We start from the raw sequence: 16,826 nt of genomic DNA, 5'->3' as shown, positions 1-16,826 counted from the left end.
AATATAAATTTTCTGAAATCCTGGCAGACAGAAAGAAACCTAGGCTGTGGAAAAATAAGAGTGGGAGCACACAACTCTCACCTACTAGCTCCCTGCTTAAAATAAGCAGAAGAAAGCTGATGAAGAACTTACTTCAAACACCAGGAGCTTAAAGCAAAGTTCCTGTGGGCTTCATATTTGTTTGTTCACTTTGGGATTGTTTTTCTTTTCAGAGTTCTTTATATTTGTTTTGAGATTCTTTCTGACTTGGTTTATTGGTTCTTCCCAGCCTCCTGACTGGATTTCATTGCTGGATTCTGGGATTTCTACCTTTCATCATCAGCCCCCAAGCCACCCACTGAATCTCACTGAATCATATCTGTAAAGTCTCTGCCCTCATGTGCTTGTGCAGTCCTCACCCCTGGGCAGGCATCCTCCCCCTGCTGCCCCACTAAGATGTACAGCAGCTCATCTTTCTCCAGCTGGAAAGTGGCTGAGATGAAGACCCCGTGGGACCTCTTGTTGTGGTTTTTGGCCCCCTTCCCCCCAGCTGCTCCGTAGGCAGAAATCCTGGAAGAAAAAGTAAGCAGTTAAAGAGAGAAATCTCACACTTCTCATCCCCAAAGCAATTCCATCTGCAAACTCTCCCCAGCCTGCACTTCCAAACAGGCATTGCTTCAGAGCAGGCTCTCCTGCTGCTGCACCTTCTGGCTATTCTTTATCTGAGACCCATGTAGCCCGATGGCGCAAGGGGACGGACCAGCTCTACAGCAGAGCACTACAGGCAGAGACTTCAGGAGCTGCTACGACCAGATCTAGAAGACCGAGGCTTTGGGACTGAAATGACGGCAGTACTTCCACTTGACTGCATGCCCACACTCCTGGTTCTGATCTCTAAGTCACCACTCCACCCTCCCATGCTCCGCAGTAGCTCAGGCACAGACCCTTACACTAGTGCTCCTGTTCCCCTCTTACTTCACCGCCCCCGCTCGCTCGGCACGGACGGTCCCCACCCTCATGGTTTCTGAAACCCCCCAGACAAAAAGCAGCCGCACGTGGCCACCGCACCAGCACACACTGGTACTCGCCTGTATCGGTTTGTGGCCGGCACTCTCCAGACCTGCACTCCCCGGAGCCTGCCCTCCTTCTCCACAGTCACCGACACGTTGCTGTTCTTGTAGGCGCTGTCGCACTGAGCTTGAGTTGGCCCATGTGGGCCACTGGCACCACACGTCGTGAACCACCAGAGAACAACAGATGTGCCCCCTGCGGCCGAGACAGCAAGAGTTGGGGCAGATCTGAGCCTCCTGTTATTTCTCAGACACATGCAGTAACTCACAGAACTATGTAACCAAAGGGCAAGTGTCATTGAAACAACCAGCCACCCCTGTGGATATCTTTTTTTCATGATCCTTCAATAACAAAATAAATACTATTATTATTCACAAAGAACATTAATGATTTTTGTATAAAAAATCCCAGATGATCAAAAGGAAGACCATATTGCTACAGCGTATGCTATCTACAGAGCTTTAAAATTCAATACATCTATTTGCTCACTTGTTTATTATAATTATAGAATAAAATCCTTAAACTTGCATTTACAATGTTGAGAACTTGAAAGCCAGTACATGCTAAAGTTAAATTACCTGTTCAACTTTAACGTGGCTCCCTTGTAATACAATCCACCGAGATACACCCTTAACTGTACGATCTCAGGGTACTTCCATTATCCCAACCTCGTGCTAGTCCCAGCACCACTACTGCTCTGTGCATAGACACCGTCTGCTTTTTTCCCCTCTGGCCTGATTTCCTGCACACCATTTAATAAATCCTGGGCTGCAGAGAAACCCCATCGGCTGCAGGGGGAAGCAGGGGGGGCTTCTGAGAAGGGGTTTATCCAAGTGTCTCACAGACATCATCACATCTCTTTTCTCGATGCCAGTATGAGGCAAGGAGATACTACTCAACTTCCCAGCTGAGAACCGAAGCGTGTATACAGGAGCAAAGGCTGCAAACACCTGCCATTCAGCTAGTGACCACCTGTGAAACACGGTGGAAGTTTTAAGGGGCTTGGCTCAGGTTCGCACCAGGACCTGTGGCAGCTGCCACAGTCAGAGGACAGGGACAGCCTCTTGCTCCTTTCAGGAGGGACCTTCTCCTCCAAGCAAATTTTTTCCTGGCTCTCATTAAGCATCATTCTTCCATTTCTACAAAAATGCGGCAGATAACCACCTCCTCCATTCCACAGCCCTTGCTCAAGACCCAAACCTACCCATCTTGTCTGGTGACTGAGATGAGGCCGAAGAACAAAACTATTCAGCGATGTATCCGAGGCCTGCAGGCTGCAGGGCAGGCACGAGGGCCAGAGGCAGAAGCAGGGTGGCGGGGGACAACGCTGGCTGCATTACAGCAGTCTCTGCCCCGGAGAGCTGGCAGCAGCACAGATCGGCACGCTTTGGGTGGGCACAGCCCTCAGGAGGGGGCACAGCCACACGCAGGTGTTGGCTGGCAGCAAAGGAGCCTCAGGCACAAGATTCCCTCCCCAGGCCCTGCTTCAGACAGCTCTTCTCAACCACACAGCTGCTCTCCATCCTCCAGAGCGGCAGTAAACTGGTCCCCAGTGTCCCCCGTACTCCTAGTTTTTCATCCATTTTTCCTCCTCAATAGATTTCTAGATCCTCCCTTACTTCCCCTGCCTCCCTCTTCATCTTTACACCCCTACATCTCCGCTCGTTGGTTCAGTTTCACTGCTTACTAAGTCCCAGTAAACCTCTTCCTACCCCCAGCTTTCGGTACTGGTCTACACCTTTCATTCCTGAGCTGACTCTTGAGTCATGCAGCTTCTGCTTTTACTTAAAGCTTCTTTGCTTGAAGATTCTGCTATTGTTCATAAAGATCCTGCTGTTTAAGGGCTGGCAAGTCAGGCTGCAGCAAACTGCTGTCCTGTGGCCAACGGCCACCTGACACGGCCACCACCTCTCTGGGACGGATGAGACCTCGTTGCCCTGTTGCTACAAGGCAGCAGATTGCACACCTGAGGTGGGCAGGGAGCCGCCTTTTACAGCCAAGAGACAGGTTTGCAGTACTGAATCGCATACCTGGGAGGGAGGGCTCTTCCAGGGGGTTCAGAAGATGCTCATCCAGGTTACTAACCTCCCGTGGGTACTGGCGCTTCCCACTAAAATGATTCGGTTGTCTTCCTGTAATTGTAGAATGGATGAGAGAGATGGGAGGACGGTAGAAAAGAGAGATGGATAATTTAAAGATAACATGAATGAACCAAGAACAACCATTTGGTTAAAGTAAGTAAACAATATCTTGGGCAGAAAAGGTGTTCTAAAACAATCATGGGTTTTTATTATTCTTTTGGGTCCATGCCTTGGGTTAGCTCCTTGTGTCTGTGCTGAAGGCAGTGCGTCTTCACATGAACACAAATCCTCCGTGTTACCTAACTCAGCCCACGCAGGCTCACCACCCGGATAAGCCCCTTGGCCAGCCGGCGGCACTGGCTGTGATCAGAAGAGGCTTCAGGAGAAGCAGTGTGGGAGAACAGATAGCAGGTGTTAATGCTCTGCTTTGCAAAGGGCGGGTGGCAATTCTGGGCAGGCAAAGGCGCGGAGGTGTAAAGGACAGCGATAGCATGTTATCTTTGCTTCTGAATGGCATCATGGTAAGTAAACCAGCTTAAGAGATCGCTCCCCTGTCAGCAACCAATTTTGAGCACCTCGGACCTTGCTCAGAGAATAAAATACTAAATAAAATTACATGTCTCACTAACATACACAGTTAAGAAACAGCACCATACCCGTGACACAAGCTGTAAATCTCGGACAAACCTTTTTGAAAAACAGCATCACACTACATTTCTCACCAGCGAAACAGGCCTTTAAAAATCAGCCCTTTCTCAGGGAGGAGGGGCTTCACAGCAGTTGCTGACCCAAAGCACCTGAGTGCATTGAGAACACCACACTAAAGCTGCCTTACCACAGGAAAAAGTAAGATCAGAACCCTTGCCCTAAAATCTGTAAGCATCCTGTTTCAATAGTCAAATTACCCATTTTATGCAGATATTTGATTGGAAAATCTCTATAAGAAAAAGGAGAGTTTTCCTTCCATTTTCTGAGCCCTTAGTTCATTTAATACTGAACATTTTTCACCAGTTGGAAAACATTACAAATATTTCAATTTGTTCCAGTTGTGAGAATCTAACAGCTGTTTGATGCTCTGTTCAAAAGAGACTCACTCAGTTCCAGCTGGACAATTATCTCCACCACAAAGCCACTGCTCTAAATAGCGATAATTAACACCCTTGTTAGCTGTGTCAGAAAGGCCAAATAACTAATTGAAGCATGGAGACCTTGCTGAGCTCTTACTCCTCAGAATATTCCTCCGAGGTCTGCCTGAAAGCACATTGATGGGTGGAAGTAAAAGGGAGCTTTGTACTGACACACTGTTCATAGCGAGATAGAGAACTTCAAGGGATGAAGTTGTCAAGCCAGCAAAAAATGAAATTAACCCAACACAAATGAACTGGATCAAAGGCAAGAAGGAAAATCAAATGAAAAAGACAATGCATGGCCAGAAAAGATGCTTGGTGTCCCAAGGCCTGCACTGAATTATGAATCCCAAGGGTCATCACAGTTTCAGATACTTAGAGATGTACAAGAAGTCTGGTTGTGTTTGCCAGAGCAAAGGAATGTAAATCACTCTCTGAAACAGAGTCGGTCTGTGTGTCTGCACTGATTTTTTTTGCAGCATCCTGACTGAGTATCCCAAGGCAATGCCTCATTTCCAAACAAACAACCTCTCCTCCTCCAAACAGTCACAAACCCTCACGTGCTGGAAGAAGGTTTCTGTTTCCTCCGTGCTTAGCAGCAGACAAGCTGCAAGACAGGCTGAGCATCACCCTGTCCACATGAACTGTTAGAAGGCTGATATTTTATACATATCAGAGGTCAGGTGGCATTTCCTACAAACATGGTGGAGCCCTGGTATCCAGGGGCTGGTGCTCCAGTCTATTTTAGCTTCCATTTCCTCCTCTGATGGCCAGCGTGTTGTCTGTAAGTGAATGGAAGGGCACAAGACTTCATTCATGTTAAGGTGTCCAGATATCAGAAAAATGTAACCAGAAAAAGATGAGCACAGGACTCCTTCCTCCAGGATTTAGCTAATGCTGTTGATTTCCACACCGAAAATGGAGTGAGGGAAGTGGAAAGAAGAAAGACAGGGCATCTCCTGTGGGCAAAAAGCTAAAGTAACTCACTCCTACTTCTCTGTCTCTGGGACTGTAGTGAAAAAAGCTGTAGTGGTCCTGTGGCCGGGATTAATCAGAGTAAGGTGCCCCACAGGATCCTCAAAGTGTGCATGGTCTGCTCAGAGATCCCACCTTCCTGAGGCAGGCTGGAAGTCTCTCCAGCTTGTCCTAGAGTGGGACAGAGAATGAGGAAACTGCACCAGCTTTCCCCTTCCCCATCCCTTTGGCTGATCTATTGCATTTCTAGTCAACACCTTCTTAAATCAGCAAAATGAGGCGGGTAACGAGGTTTGAACTGCCCCCCCCACCAAGCACCTCAAGCAACGAGGCTGGCAGGTCAACAGAACCAGCCTTTGCTGGGTCAGGGACTCCCAAGTCACGCACCAGAGATAGGCTATACAAAAGCTCTCTTTGGTCACTCTTCCCATTTATAAACCAGTCTTGGAACTGTAAATGATGCACAGAAGGAAATGTCGTGCCAGGGCAGCAGAGTGCACTTTGACAGACCAGAGACCTGCGATCCTAACGGGAACAGCATTGTCCTCGGAGCAGCAAAAGGTAATAGCAGAAGCAGCGATCACACAAGCGCCGAGGAGGGCAACAACCAGCACCCTATTTGCTGTCCCAGCCCGCATTTTCATATTTAGACACCCAAAATGCAGACCTCTTCTCTGAAAGCACTAGTTAACTGCAGCGATGAGACACCTTTGTGCTGTCCCCTAGAAGTCCTCACAATGAACCAGACCCATGTCACCTGGTCTGTGACACAGTCTTACACGAGGTGATTGTATGAACCAGAAGGTGGTTTCATCTCACCTTTTTCACAGGGAAAACATATGCCACTGCCCAGGAGGTGCCATCCAAAACCAGTCTGTTTGGTTTGTGTCCTTATTGGTGTCCCTTGAGCTGCCCTCACCACCCACTTGTTTTCCTCCTAAACCTTACTGAATCTTTCCTCCCAAGTTTGAGGTATATGGAAAACCTCACCTTCTTTCATAGCCTGCACGTAGACAAGCAGTGCTTTCAGAGTCTGCACTGGGTTTTGTAGAGCAACTGAATTGAAATAGGTGGAGAAAATAATATTTACATCCTAGTAAGCAGCAAATTCTTCCTTCCTGCCATATAACCTTCCTGCTGCCCTCATGCAAAGAATTTGCTGCTTGGATCTTAATTGGCTCCGTCTCTGACATCTGAAACCTCTCATTGCCAGGGAGAAATAATTTCATTACTGAAAACACAGCAGAGCTGCTGGGTTTCTCTGCCATCTAACTGAATTAAAGTCATGAGAAGACAAATGCAACGTGGTTGCCCTCAGAGGCGAGAAAACGTCAATTTGCAAAGACAATTCAAGGAACAGTGGCAAGTGCAACGTTTCTGAGAAATGTGTTTCCTTCGTGATGTCTGTCTTCTGCGTCAGTCACATATCTCTGGGTCACCCCTCCAGATGGCATCAGTGCCAGCTGCTCCTGGACATAAGTGCTATTTATAGTAATTGAAAGCAAGGAGTAACTTGGGGGTTCTGTTGGACAAACTCTGGTAACTTTGCTGCAGCAGCATTTATGCAGCACCTATTTGCCAAAGGATACATCCCTACACCAGAGCCAGCAAAATTCTGTGGGTAAACTGGAGGCTGTATTTGCTTTCAGGAGGGCAGTAAATTCGAGCAGCTGGGGGCACATCAGCTGGCACAAGAGCATCTGGAATCACTCCCTTCAGTATCCTCAAAAGACTTCAAAACCAAGTGTTAGCATGGAGGTCCAAACACTTTGGTGTTTGGGAGCCAGGGCTGTTAAGGAGTTAGAGTGAATAAATGACATTACCATCAGGGAACATCTTTTCCTCTTAATTTCAAATGAAAATGTGCATGCTCAACATTTTATAGATGGGTGGTTTCAGTGCCCATAGACCAAAGGGACCGAGAACAGGAGACCGAAGGGGACAAAGGTGGGAAGGAAAAGGCGCTTTTGTCAATGAGCTTTTAACCCGTCTGTTCTGACATAAGCCTTCCCACGTGTGATGTCAGGCTACAGCTAGCTTCCGCAGAGACGTGCTACCACCCTAAATGCTGACGCACTGCGCGTGCGACACAGGCCCACCGATGCAGTTTGTCTGCAACAGAAGTCACAATTCAAGTGCTGCATAGTCTCCCATTTCTTTACAACAGAGCACACAGGTATTTTCTCCAAGTACAAAAATAAGGCAGCTTCTAATATTTGCAAGTGGTTCAAGTATCTAACCTCTTTCCACTTGTCTGCTAAGAAAATCCAACTCTTACTAACATGCTTCAGAGGGTAGCACTGGCTCTGCTTTACCATGGAATATACTGTTGTCAGCCACGTCTGCAGTAACAAAGCAAAGGAAAACACATCTGTTATATATATATATATCTATAACATCTAGCAGCGACAGTGGACGTACCTCCTTGCAGAGCAAAACAAACTTGTTGCAATACTCAAAACTTTACTGTCAGAGTCACTTTATTCCTTTGTTTTCTTCCTTTCCTCCACACTAAAATATGGTGACTTTCCCCTTTGATTTCAACAAATTCTCTTCAGCTCTCAACTGCCGGGGTGCATGGGTCAGCGGGGACTGCTGAAGGACAGGGTGATGTAATCCTTCCACTTAGAGGCTAAGGAATAAGTTGAGTGTTTCTTGACAAGACACACAGACAGGTCTGAACTACGTGATACAGGATATCCCAGATTAGAGAAAAAAAGAGCACTAGGAGGCTGACACACTATAAAATTGCCTCTACTTGCAATCTCCAGTAGGTCTGAGATCAAATGGCATTGTGCTGCAAAAGCTAACACAAGTGATCCGAGAACAGAGCGTGTGTGTCCTGGATCTGTGGGGTGCTGATTACAGTACCCCAGCTCCTTAAGGGATTCTGCAACATTTGTGGCTCACCGTCAGTGAAGCAGTCCAGTCCAAACGTAATATTGTCGACAGCAATGTCAGCTCGGGAATTCCAGCCCCAAGTTGCCAGGAGTTGCAGTTGAAACCTTTGCAATAAGACAGAAGTTTTAGATAAGACAGACAAAGGGGCAGGGGGGGAAAAAACCCCAAAACCTAAAAATACAATGTTCTCATATCATCAGATCATGATCATCACTATTTAGAACGTTTCCTCCAAACAAGCCCTGCTGAGCAGCCAAAAGGGCTTGCTAGAAGTCTTATCCACATGTCAACAGTTAGTGAGGACCAACCAACATTCATATAATGCTACATTTCATGGGGAACAAAAATAAGAGCCCTATTTCCCCTACTATCTGCATGCACACGTAGAAACACAAGCTACTGTCCTTCACTAACAGTTATACACACACAAACATCCTTACTCAGTTGCTATAAACAGTCATTAAAACAGGGAACAGGGAATCAGACCTGTGCAAAGTGGAAGAGAAAAAAGAATAAAAACTGAACAGAAAAACAATATCCAAATAAACAGGAATCTGGAGCCTGCTCCTCAGCCAATGTAACTCAACAAGGTGACATGAGTTTATTTCAGCTGAAGGTCAGAACATTTTAAATTTCAGCCATAACTCCCTGAAGTATTATCTTTCTGGGCTGTCTCATCTTTTTCCACCATGACCAGGTGTTTAGCTACTTATCTAGGAGGTCTGCTATGTCCCAAGTGCGTTGCCATGTTGTGAATTCACAAGGAAGAAAGGAAATCGGCTGAGGGATCTCCCTCTAATGGATGGGACCGAGTTGTTTTTCATTAAATTTCAGAAATAAACAGATGTCTCATGTCCAGTCCATTTAGAGCTTATTAAAAGCATATGGAGAGGACCTCTACTGCTGTCACTGGTGAAGCTCAATGATGATTTATGAGAGATCAAGCACTGACCTGCCTATGCATTAATCATTAACCCTAGGAGCGCGCTTGCCCAAAATTATTGGCAATAAAGTATGTGTGCGTATTCCACCCACTGGCCAAATGCTGGTCCATATCCACAGTTAATATAACATGGCATAGCTGCATCAAAATCTTTAGGGATCAGCTGCTTTTACCCCAACTCAGGAATGGTCCCTGGTGCTTAAATGGAAGCGTTCACACCTACAGGGTCTGAGTACTCTGGGAGTAAGTGCTGGTGCAGCAAATGCAAATCAAGGGTCTCTTGAGTAACCACTGCCTTAGCTACGGGTTAGCAGGGGAATTTGCCATCAGATGTCCTTCCTACAGAAGCCTGCCTCTTTCTTAGCAGGTTTAGCAATACTTGTGCATTTTCAGACCTTGTACATCAGTCCACTGAAACTAGGCAGTAACTCCCCCAGTCATTTGATGGAAGAGGAAGTCACGGCACCCTGAGCCTTGGACTAGGGCACTTCTCACTCCGCTCAAGCTGCTGCATCTGGTCGGTGGAGCCAGAGCAGGAGAGGGCCATGGCTCTGCGCCTGCAGGGGGGTTTCTGCTCCAGCTGAGTAGAGTGGGAGCCTGGGGAAGCACTGCCCTCCCCCAGTGCGTGAGAATAGATGGCTCAAAAGCTCTGGGCTCTGTATGCCTCCCCTTCCTCCTAACTTCAGAAAAGGGGAGGAATTTGCCTTTTGAACTCTGCTGTGTTAGCCAGAGGGGTTTCCAGGGCTCCTGCTCATTGAGCTCATTTTGCTGACTCCAGCGTATTACACTCTCCAGCTCTCTGGTGTCTGGTCTTCTGCCTGTCGATTTTCCCTGATAGCAGCCTTTTTCCCTGTGTGTGTGAACCAAGCGACTGAATTTAGATGCCCCGCTGGGAGGCTGATCAGCAGACTGCGTAGTTTGTCCTCCTTCTCTCCTAAGAAATACATTCACTGGAGGAAGCTGTTGCTAAAAACTACTTATATATCCCCTCCATAGTCTTCTCCTATCCGCTAAGGCTGCTTTACTTCTGGCCCCATCAAGCCCTCCATGCCTTGCTACAGCAACTATTTGTGTTGCGACTCATGTCTACCCTTTCTTGTGTGATCTGTCCCCTCCCACCCTCTTTGCTCCGGGCTATCATCCCTTTGAGGAACCAGGGAAAAATATAACCCTTTCTCACAGCAAGAGAAGGACACATGTTTCTTGGAGATTCAGGATACAGAAAAATGACATGCCAGCCCAAACTCTGCACTAAAAAAATTCCCCAAGCACAACATTGCTGGAGTTTGCGTTACCAAGGAGAGCTGCCAGCACCCACAAATATACAGAAAAGGCACCCACGGAGGTTTATACCAAACTGCTACCATCGTACAGCAGTGGCTCACCATATGCCTCCGTTTACAATTGTTTGCAACTTCGCCAACCTTCAAGCAATTTAGGCTGAACTTTTCTATTTTGGGTGATTTGGTATGACTTGCCTAGCAGTCAAAATGATTTCCCAGTGTTGAGGATGAGGCAATGCAGGGATTCATCATTTTGACCATGCCCAAAAATGCTGACATTGTTTTAAGTGCTCTGTGCTACCAGGGTTTGCAAGTGGGAACTGAAATTTGTGAGGAAGAGAGTCACATGGCAGGGATGAGCTTTTTTCCCCTTTTGTATGATAAATTTTAGTAAAATGTCCTTGAAAATTTAAATCCCTGCCATTCCATGCCTGGTAGAACCTTTTTAATCCTGCAGTCTCCTCTTCCTTGGATATCTCCAAGTCTGGGGCTAAACAGTACTTTCCACGGCAGTGCTGTTGTGAACTGCGTCAGGTCCTGCTTCAGCTACATGAAGCGAGAACTGCCCTTCCAAAGTAACAAATACACTTTTTCTTCCCCAGTCCTCCTTTCTTTCGCTGATCCTGGCTAAACAGGAGAAAAAAACCTGCCTAAACCGAATCCAGAGCGAAAAAGGTAGCCTCTTGGAGAGGCTGGGGAGTTCCCTTGGTATTTATGGCAGGGAGCTTGGACTTGGGTGTGCAGCGGGTTTGGGGCCAAGATCTAGGGAGCAGACAAACAGCCAAACAGGAAGGCTGGGATCATCAAAACAAAAATGCACAAGAAATCACCGGAAGGAGAAGGGAACAGGAGTGCAGGGAAGGAATTAAAACTTAACAAAAAAACCAGCACACAGAGACATAGCAGCTGCTGGAAGTGAGATGGAAACAAGCAGCAGGGAGGAGTTCAGAGAGGGAAATTACAACTGGAAGCATGAGAAAGATAAAATGGGTTCACAAATGGGAGCTTGAAGGAGAATGAAGAGAGACGAGTATATGAAAAAAGCAAGCAAGGTGGCGAGTGCTCGCAGAAGCAGGTGAGATGAAGCGGGAGCAGAGCACGGAAAGAACAAGGCAAGAGGCCTGGGACAGAGCCCATGTCCTGGCAGCACAAAGACCAGGTTTTTCCTCACCTGGGGCAAATACCTGCAACACCTGCCAGCAAAGCGTGTGCTGCTTCTGTTTCTGTAATAGATGGGTGCAGCAAATGGCAACTTACCCCTCCTGTTAGCCCCCTGGCCAGCCCAGGCAGCACAGGTCTGCCTGCTCGGCTGAGCAGTTCAGCCTCACCCACCTGGACTGCCACTGTCCCGCCAATCGGTTTAAAATTTGTTTGAAAATGGCATACAAAAAGGTTACATGAAGGGAAACAAGACTGAACTACTTGAAACAGTGTCAAAGCACGTGAACACATGACATACCTACTTCTTTGGTTTTGTCTAGGTGCTCAACCGTTTCAAACGTTACAGTATTTCAATACCAGTATTTTCCAAGCAGTGCTGGCCAGTGCTCCCTAAAGCCTCTTGCCATCCATTCCCCCCAGCCACACAAGATCCATTTTGCTTCAGAACTGAGGGCTGATGCAGAAATCGGAGTCTTCAGGGGACAAGCATAAGGGACCGTAATATCAGAGGAGGCAGAAGGTCTTAAATACCCCTGAAGAGCCCCCAGGACTCCGCTGCAGTTAGGTCCACATGAGAGTACCTCGGGAAAAGAGCTATTCTGGACAAATTCACTGGTCATACTTTACATATGCAGAACTAAACAGATGCTAATCCACAGGGCTCCAGACTGTGTCAGACAAGAATATTAAATACACTGCCAGCATGCAGATCTAGCCTATCCTAACGGAATAATTCATGGCAAAGGTGCATATGGTGAACACATGATAATGCTGAGACCAAAGGCAATCATGAAATTAAACTAGAAAGAGGGTAGAACAACATTTTCTCTTCTCCAAGTTTTACTGCTGCTTGGGTCTGAATTGCTGTCGCTTCCAGAGCCAAATCCCTTAGCCTTTTACACAAAGATGCAAAGAATATTTGGAGTTAAAAGGAATCCCCTCACACCTCCTAATCCATGGCGTTTTGAAACATCCTTCATTGCCAATATTAGGTAGATATTTTCCCATTTATAATATTCACTGTATAGACTGAGATTTTTTTCTCCTAAGTGTCATGTGAAACAGGCCTTCCTGAGGAACATGCGCAAACACAGCTGGGAGCAATTTAAAAATAATTTGTGCCGTGCACAATAACCAGCTGAGCTTCCAGCACCAGCTACATGGCTTGAGACTGAATGACACTGGGTCAGGGAGGAGAAATACCTCATCAAAATCAGATTGTGTTGAAAATCTTTGAAACTTCAGTATTTGACTTCATTTGAAAACCAATGTCATGTTGTATTTTCACATGTAAAACTGTGAAAACGTTAGTGCAAGGCTGATTTGGGCAGCAGTCTTTTGCTGAGATTGCTGCATCAGTAACGTGGCAATGAACGGCCGGCAGCTGCCCCGGCTGCACCGACACAGGTCCTCACCAGGCGGCTGTCTGGGCTGACCGTGGGTTTAGACTCGTTTGACTCACGTGGCTGGGTTTACTGTGGAACTACAAGGTGCAGCTACGCCAACATACCCGTCTCCCTACTGGGAGCACTTGACCAGTGAAAGTACACTGGCTTTCTCAGATGGGTAAAACGTTTCCAGTGCTGACACTCCTGTTCCCCACACCTAAGCGCTGCCCGGGGCTGCGTGGAAGTGCAGACACACGGCGTGGGCCTGTGCTGAGCCGGCTGAGTACGTGCACGAAGATGCATGCATGACAGAATGCTTCCTCAGCAAGCGTAATCACAGCACTCTGCAATTTTTTCAGTAGAAATGGCCTTGGAAGAAGGCAAGAATGAATGTGCTGCTTCACAACAAAGACAGTAACGATTCACTAGATCTCTAGGGAGAGCCCTGGATGCTGCCAGTGGAGCTCTTACCGGTTCTGAAGCACTGGCATCGGAAAGGTGATGAGAAACCAGTGGTCGCTCCAGCTGCCTGCCCTTTCCCACATGGGCCAGGTGACTGGAGCTCCCTTTATCTCTCCCCGGACAGAGAAGGAGACGGTACCGTTGTAGCTGCCAAAAACATGCACTGAGAACTGGACCTGTAACAGAGGAAGAAGAGGAAAGGAATGGTACCCTGTGATAAAAAGGGAAAGGTACTCATTTCTCCCCTCCCCGGGGATCTGAGACACCCATCCTTTGATCCTGGGTCAATCTGTTTAATCACACACACCACCAAGACCCCCTGTTGCCTGTGTATGACTTGTCACTGCTCCTGGCATGGAATTTCCTCAGCGGAGACCCCCTGACTGACACTCCCTGGGACAGCAGCTCTCCTGCCACTGACGGCAATACCCACGGCCTCGGGCAGCCCTGGGCGAGCGGGCGCTTGTTTCCCTGTTACCTCCTTCAGGAACAAGTAGGAAAGCAAAGCAACACAGGCTTCAGCTCGAGAAATGCCTATCATTAGATGCTTCCCCTGGAGTTAGGTTACTGTAGAAACCCAACCCTAACCGCATTCCTCTGGTGTTCTCACCAGCTTAAAGATTCCTGTGAAAGGGTTTGAACCACAGTTTAAATCTTTTAAGGATTCCCACCGTAACCACCCAGGTTAAGGCGCTGCATTGCATGGCTCGGTCTATACCCAGACACCATACAGGGCACAGGGGCACCCCAAGGGAGAGTGCCCTGCCCCAGGGACCCTCGAAACAAGGAATTGTCTCCTGAGGCAGGAAACCTCAGTCCAGACCTTTGCTCCAAGTCATAGGCACCATCTGGACTGTAGCACCCATATAACAGGTGGGCAACCGGATCACCAGGCATTTTGAAGCAGGACTCGTTCCTCTTAGGAGAAGCCACTTCCACCTTGGCACAAGAGTGGACTGCTATTTCCACCGCTGCTTTGAGTGCTCCCCTGCCCCTTCTGCTACAGAGGCCCGCAGCAGCAGCAGCAAAGGGAGGACGCACAGGCACACGCTGCAACAAACAGCCACGGGAACGTCCTCGCTCCTGACACGGGGATTCAAGTCCTTGGCAGCGGAGGAGAGAATGGGTCCAGGTCTCCTGTGACCTGTACACCACAAGCAACAGTTACTGCTTCTCCTCCTCCTGGCTTTGTGAACCTAGCTGAAGCACATTTTATTTTGTTGGAATTACGCAGAAAACTTGACCTAGATTTATAAATAAATATAAATGCTGGTTACATTTTTGGCACCTGCACTTTATTTCTTTTGCCAGCTCTAATTAGGAGGCATCAAAGCTTTCTGTTTTTCTCTAGCAGGGCTGGACGCCAGCTCAAACTTGCAGCTTAATTTTCTTAAGTGTTATGAGTACAGTATTATTTAATACTTTTAATTCCAGCATCTCAGAGCTCCTCTTATTCTTTGTAGAGATTTGGGCCGAAGGCAGGTTATGTTATTTTATCTATGCCAGGTTGCCCTCACCTTTCAAAATTCCTGAAGAATATGAACAGAATTTATTATCTTAATCTATTCCTGGAAAATCTAATCCCTACGAACTTCACACTCCTGTTCTCCATGAAACTGTCAAGTTTATTAACTGTTATGAAAGTGTTGCAGAATTTATGAAGAGAAGTCTCAGCAGCAGGCATCCTGCATGGCTCGGCAGCCCAGCCAGCCAGCTCCCTTTCCTACAAATCCAGGCCATCTCACCCGACCCAGGTGCTGGCAGCCCTTCCAAGGAACAGTCGGTGCAGCCAGGCTGGGGAGCTTTCCATACTGAGGGGCTGACTGGGGGCTCTGCTTTCGCTCACTGAGGATGCACCTCACGTCTCCTTTCCAGTTTCCAACAAGCAGCTAGTTGGGCGGTAGAGCCAACTCTTCTGCTTTCCAGTGTCCTGTAGGGTGTGCAGAGGCACAGGAGAACGGGCCGTGCAAACAGAGCCTACAAAAGTGCTAAGGCAGAGCGCTGTACCTGGTAGTCTTCAGTGGCAATACTGGCTGGCAAGCTGGTACTGTAAGCCTTGGCCATACCACTCGTCTGATTGCTGTCTGCTCGAAGGTAGAGGAAGTGTCCTGTGAGCAGAAAAGCAAATCAGAAAACAATAGATGATGTTTTGCTTTTTTTTATACTCTCTTGGAATAATGTAACATCATTGTGCTGAAGCTCAGTATAAGATGACAAACATGGCTTGAGAGCAAATCTATTAATGATGATACAAAAAGCACCCCTGGTAGATTTCAGCAGCACAAAAGCCAACATCCCAAATGCCTTCCTGGAAGGCGAGTGCATCAGCCTCAGATCTCAAGTATCTTCCCATATCGGGGCTCTCACCAACCCACAATGAACTCCTGATCAGTCCTAATTCTTACACCATGAGCATAAAGGAGACTTGCAGAGACAAACACTGGGCTGGAAGAGCTTATCTGCAGCTTTTATTCGCAGGGACAGTTTCTACAAGTTCTCAAGAGACAAAGAGGACACATTTGAACACCCTTCATTTTGATAGGGAACTCTGAGGCAAGACTCATCTGTGCTAACACTCCTGACTTTCAACCTGAACATGTGAGTGTTTGGCCTCCTTATTTACCAAGCTGACAGTTCTGGGAATTATCTGACTCTTTTTGTTGTTGTTGTTGTGGTATTCTATGGCACACAACACGTATGATTATCTTGGGATACACTCACATGGGGTGCTCTTCCTAACCCACTGGCAGAGCCTGGCAAGGGCCTCCAAAGCATTTGTTTCTACAAGCAGCCTTATTCTGTCAGGCAATTTTTACTTTGTGATGCAGCAGCCATCATGTTGCTGCTGAAGCACTCTGCAATTGCACAGCTCATGAGAGGAAGAAGGAGGGAAGAAGTATATACAGAGAAAAGATAATCCAATATATATTTCTTTAAGGTGATGGAGAATCCTAGTCTCTGATAGTTTCATGCTAACTTTGTTGCAGAACTTGTTCCATATAACGTTTTGAATCATGTTCAAAAGTTAATTTTAGCTACATTTAAAGTTGTTATAGGTAATACTGATGCTAAAAGTTCATTTGGCCATGATGCCAGAAATTTTAAATCAATTAAAAAAACCCCATTCAAGGCTGTCGTATATACACACATTCACAGAGAGTGAGAGAGAGCTATCAGGAACCTACCACCAGTGGCTTGCAAGGTAGACCCTACAAATGAGTGATGTTGAATTATTTCAGTAAAGCCCCAAATAGACCAAGGAGATGCTGCAGTTTCGTTCAGTGTCCACCCACATGGACCCTCTTCAAAAGAGCAATGTGAACCCTCTGGGAGGCTGTCTACAATGGAGAATAAGAAAAAGCAGGAAAATAGGAGAAACTTGATTGCAGAAGAACACAAACAGCAGCAAAAGTAAAACTCACTGCGGCTGTTTAAGCTACCCAGCCTATGCTACA

At 47.0% G+C, this 16,826-nt stretch overlaps 1 protein-coding gene across 1 annotated transcript in view; it reads right to left on the bottom strand.

Moving 5' to 3' along the window:
• The window catches only part of LTK (leukocyte receptor tyrosine kinase), a 96,987-nt gene that overhangs the window by 22,761 nt on the left and 57,400 nt on the right, over positions 1-16,826 (bottom strand). Inside the window, exons 7-13 of the mRNA XM_055813554.1 lie at positions 16,557-16,709; positions 15,379-15,479; positions 13,381-13,547; positions 8,144-8,238; positions 3,081-3,182; positions 1,068-1,245; positions 399-549 (exon numbers count right to left, since the gene is read on the bottom strand). Of these exons, the coding sequence (XP_055669529.1) occupies positions 399-549; positions 1,068-1,245; positions 3,081-3,182; positions 8,144-8,238; positions 13,381-13,547; positions 15,379-15,479; positions 16,557-16,709 (947 nt within the window). The remainder of the gene's footprint in view (positions 1-398; positions 550-1,067; positions 1,246-3,080; positions 3,183-8,143; positions 8,239-13,380; positions 13,548-15,378; positions 15,480-16,556; positions 16,710-16,826) is intronic.

The sequence above is a fragment of the Falco peregrinus genome, chromosome 1 (genome assembly GCF_023634155.1).
Source record: "Falco peregrinus isolate bFalPer1 chromosome 1, bFalPer1.pri, whole genome shotgun sequence".
Classification (NCBI taxonomy): domain Eukaryota; kingdom Metazoa; phylum Chordata; class Aves; order Falconiformes; family Falconidae; genus Falco; species Falco peregrinus.
Note: the sequence above shows the minus strand (reverse complement) of the source record. Positions and strands in the feature narration are given on the sequence as shown.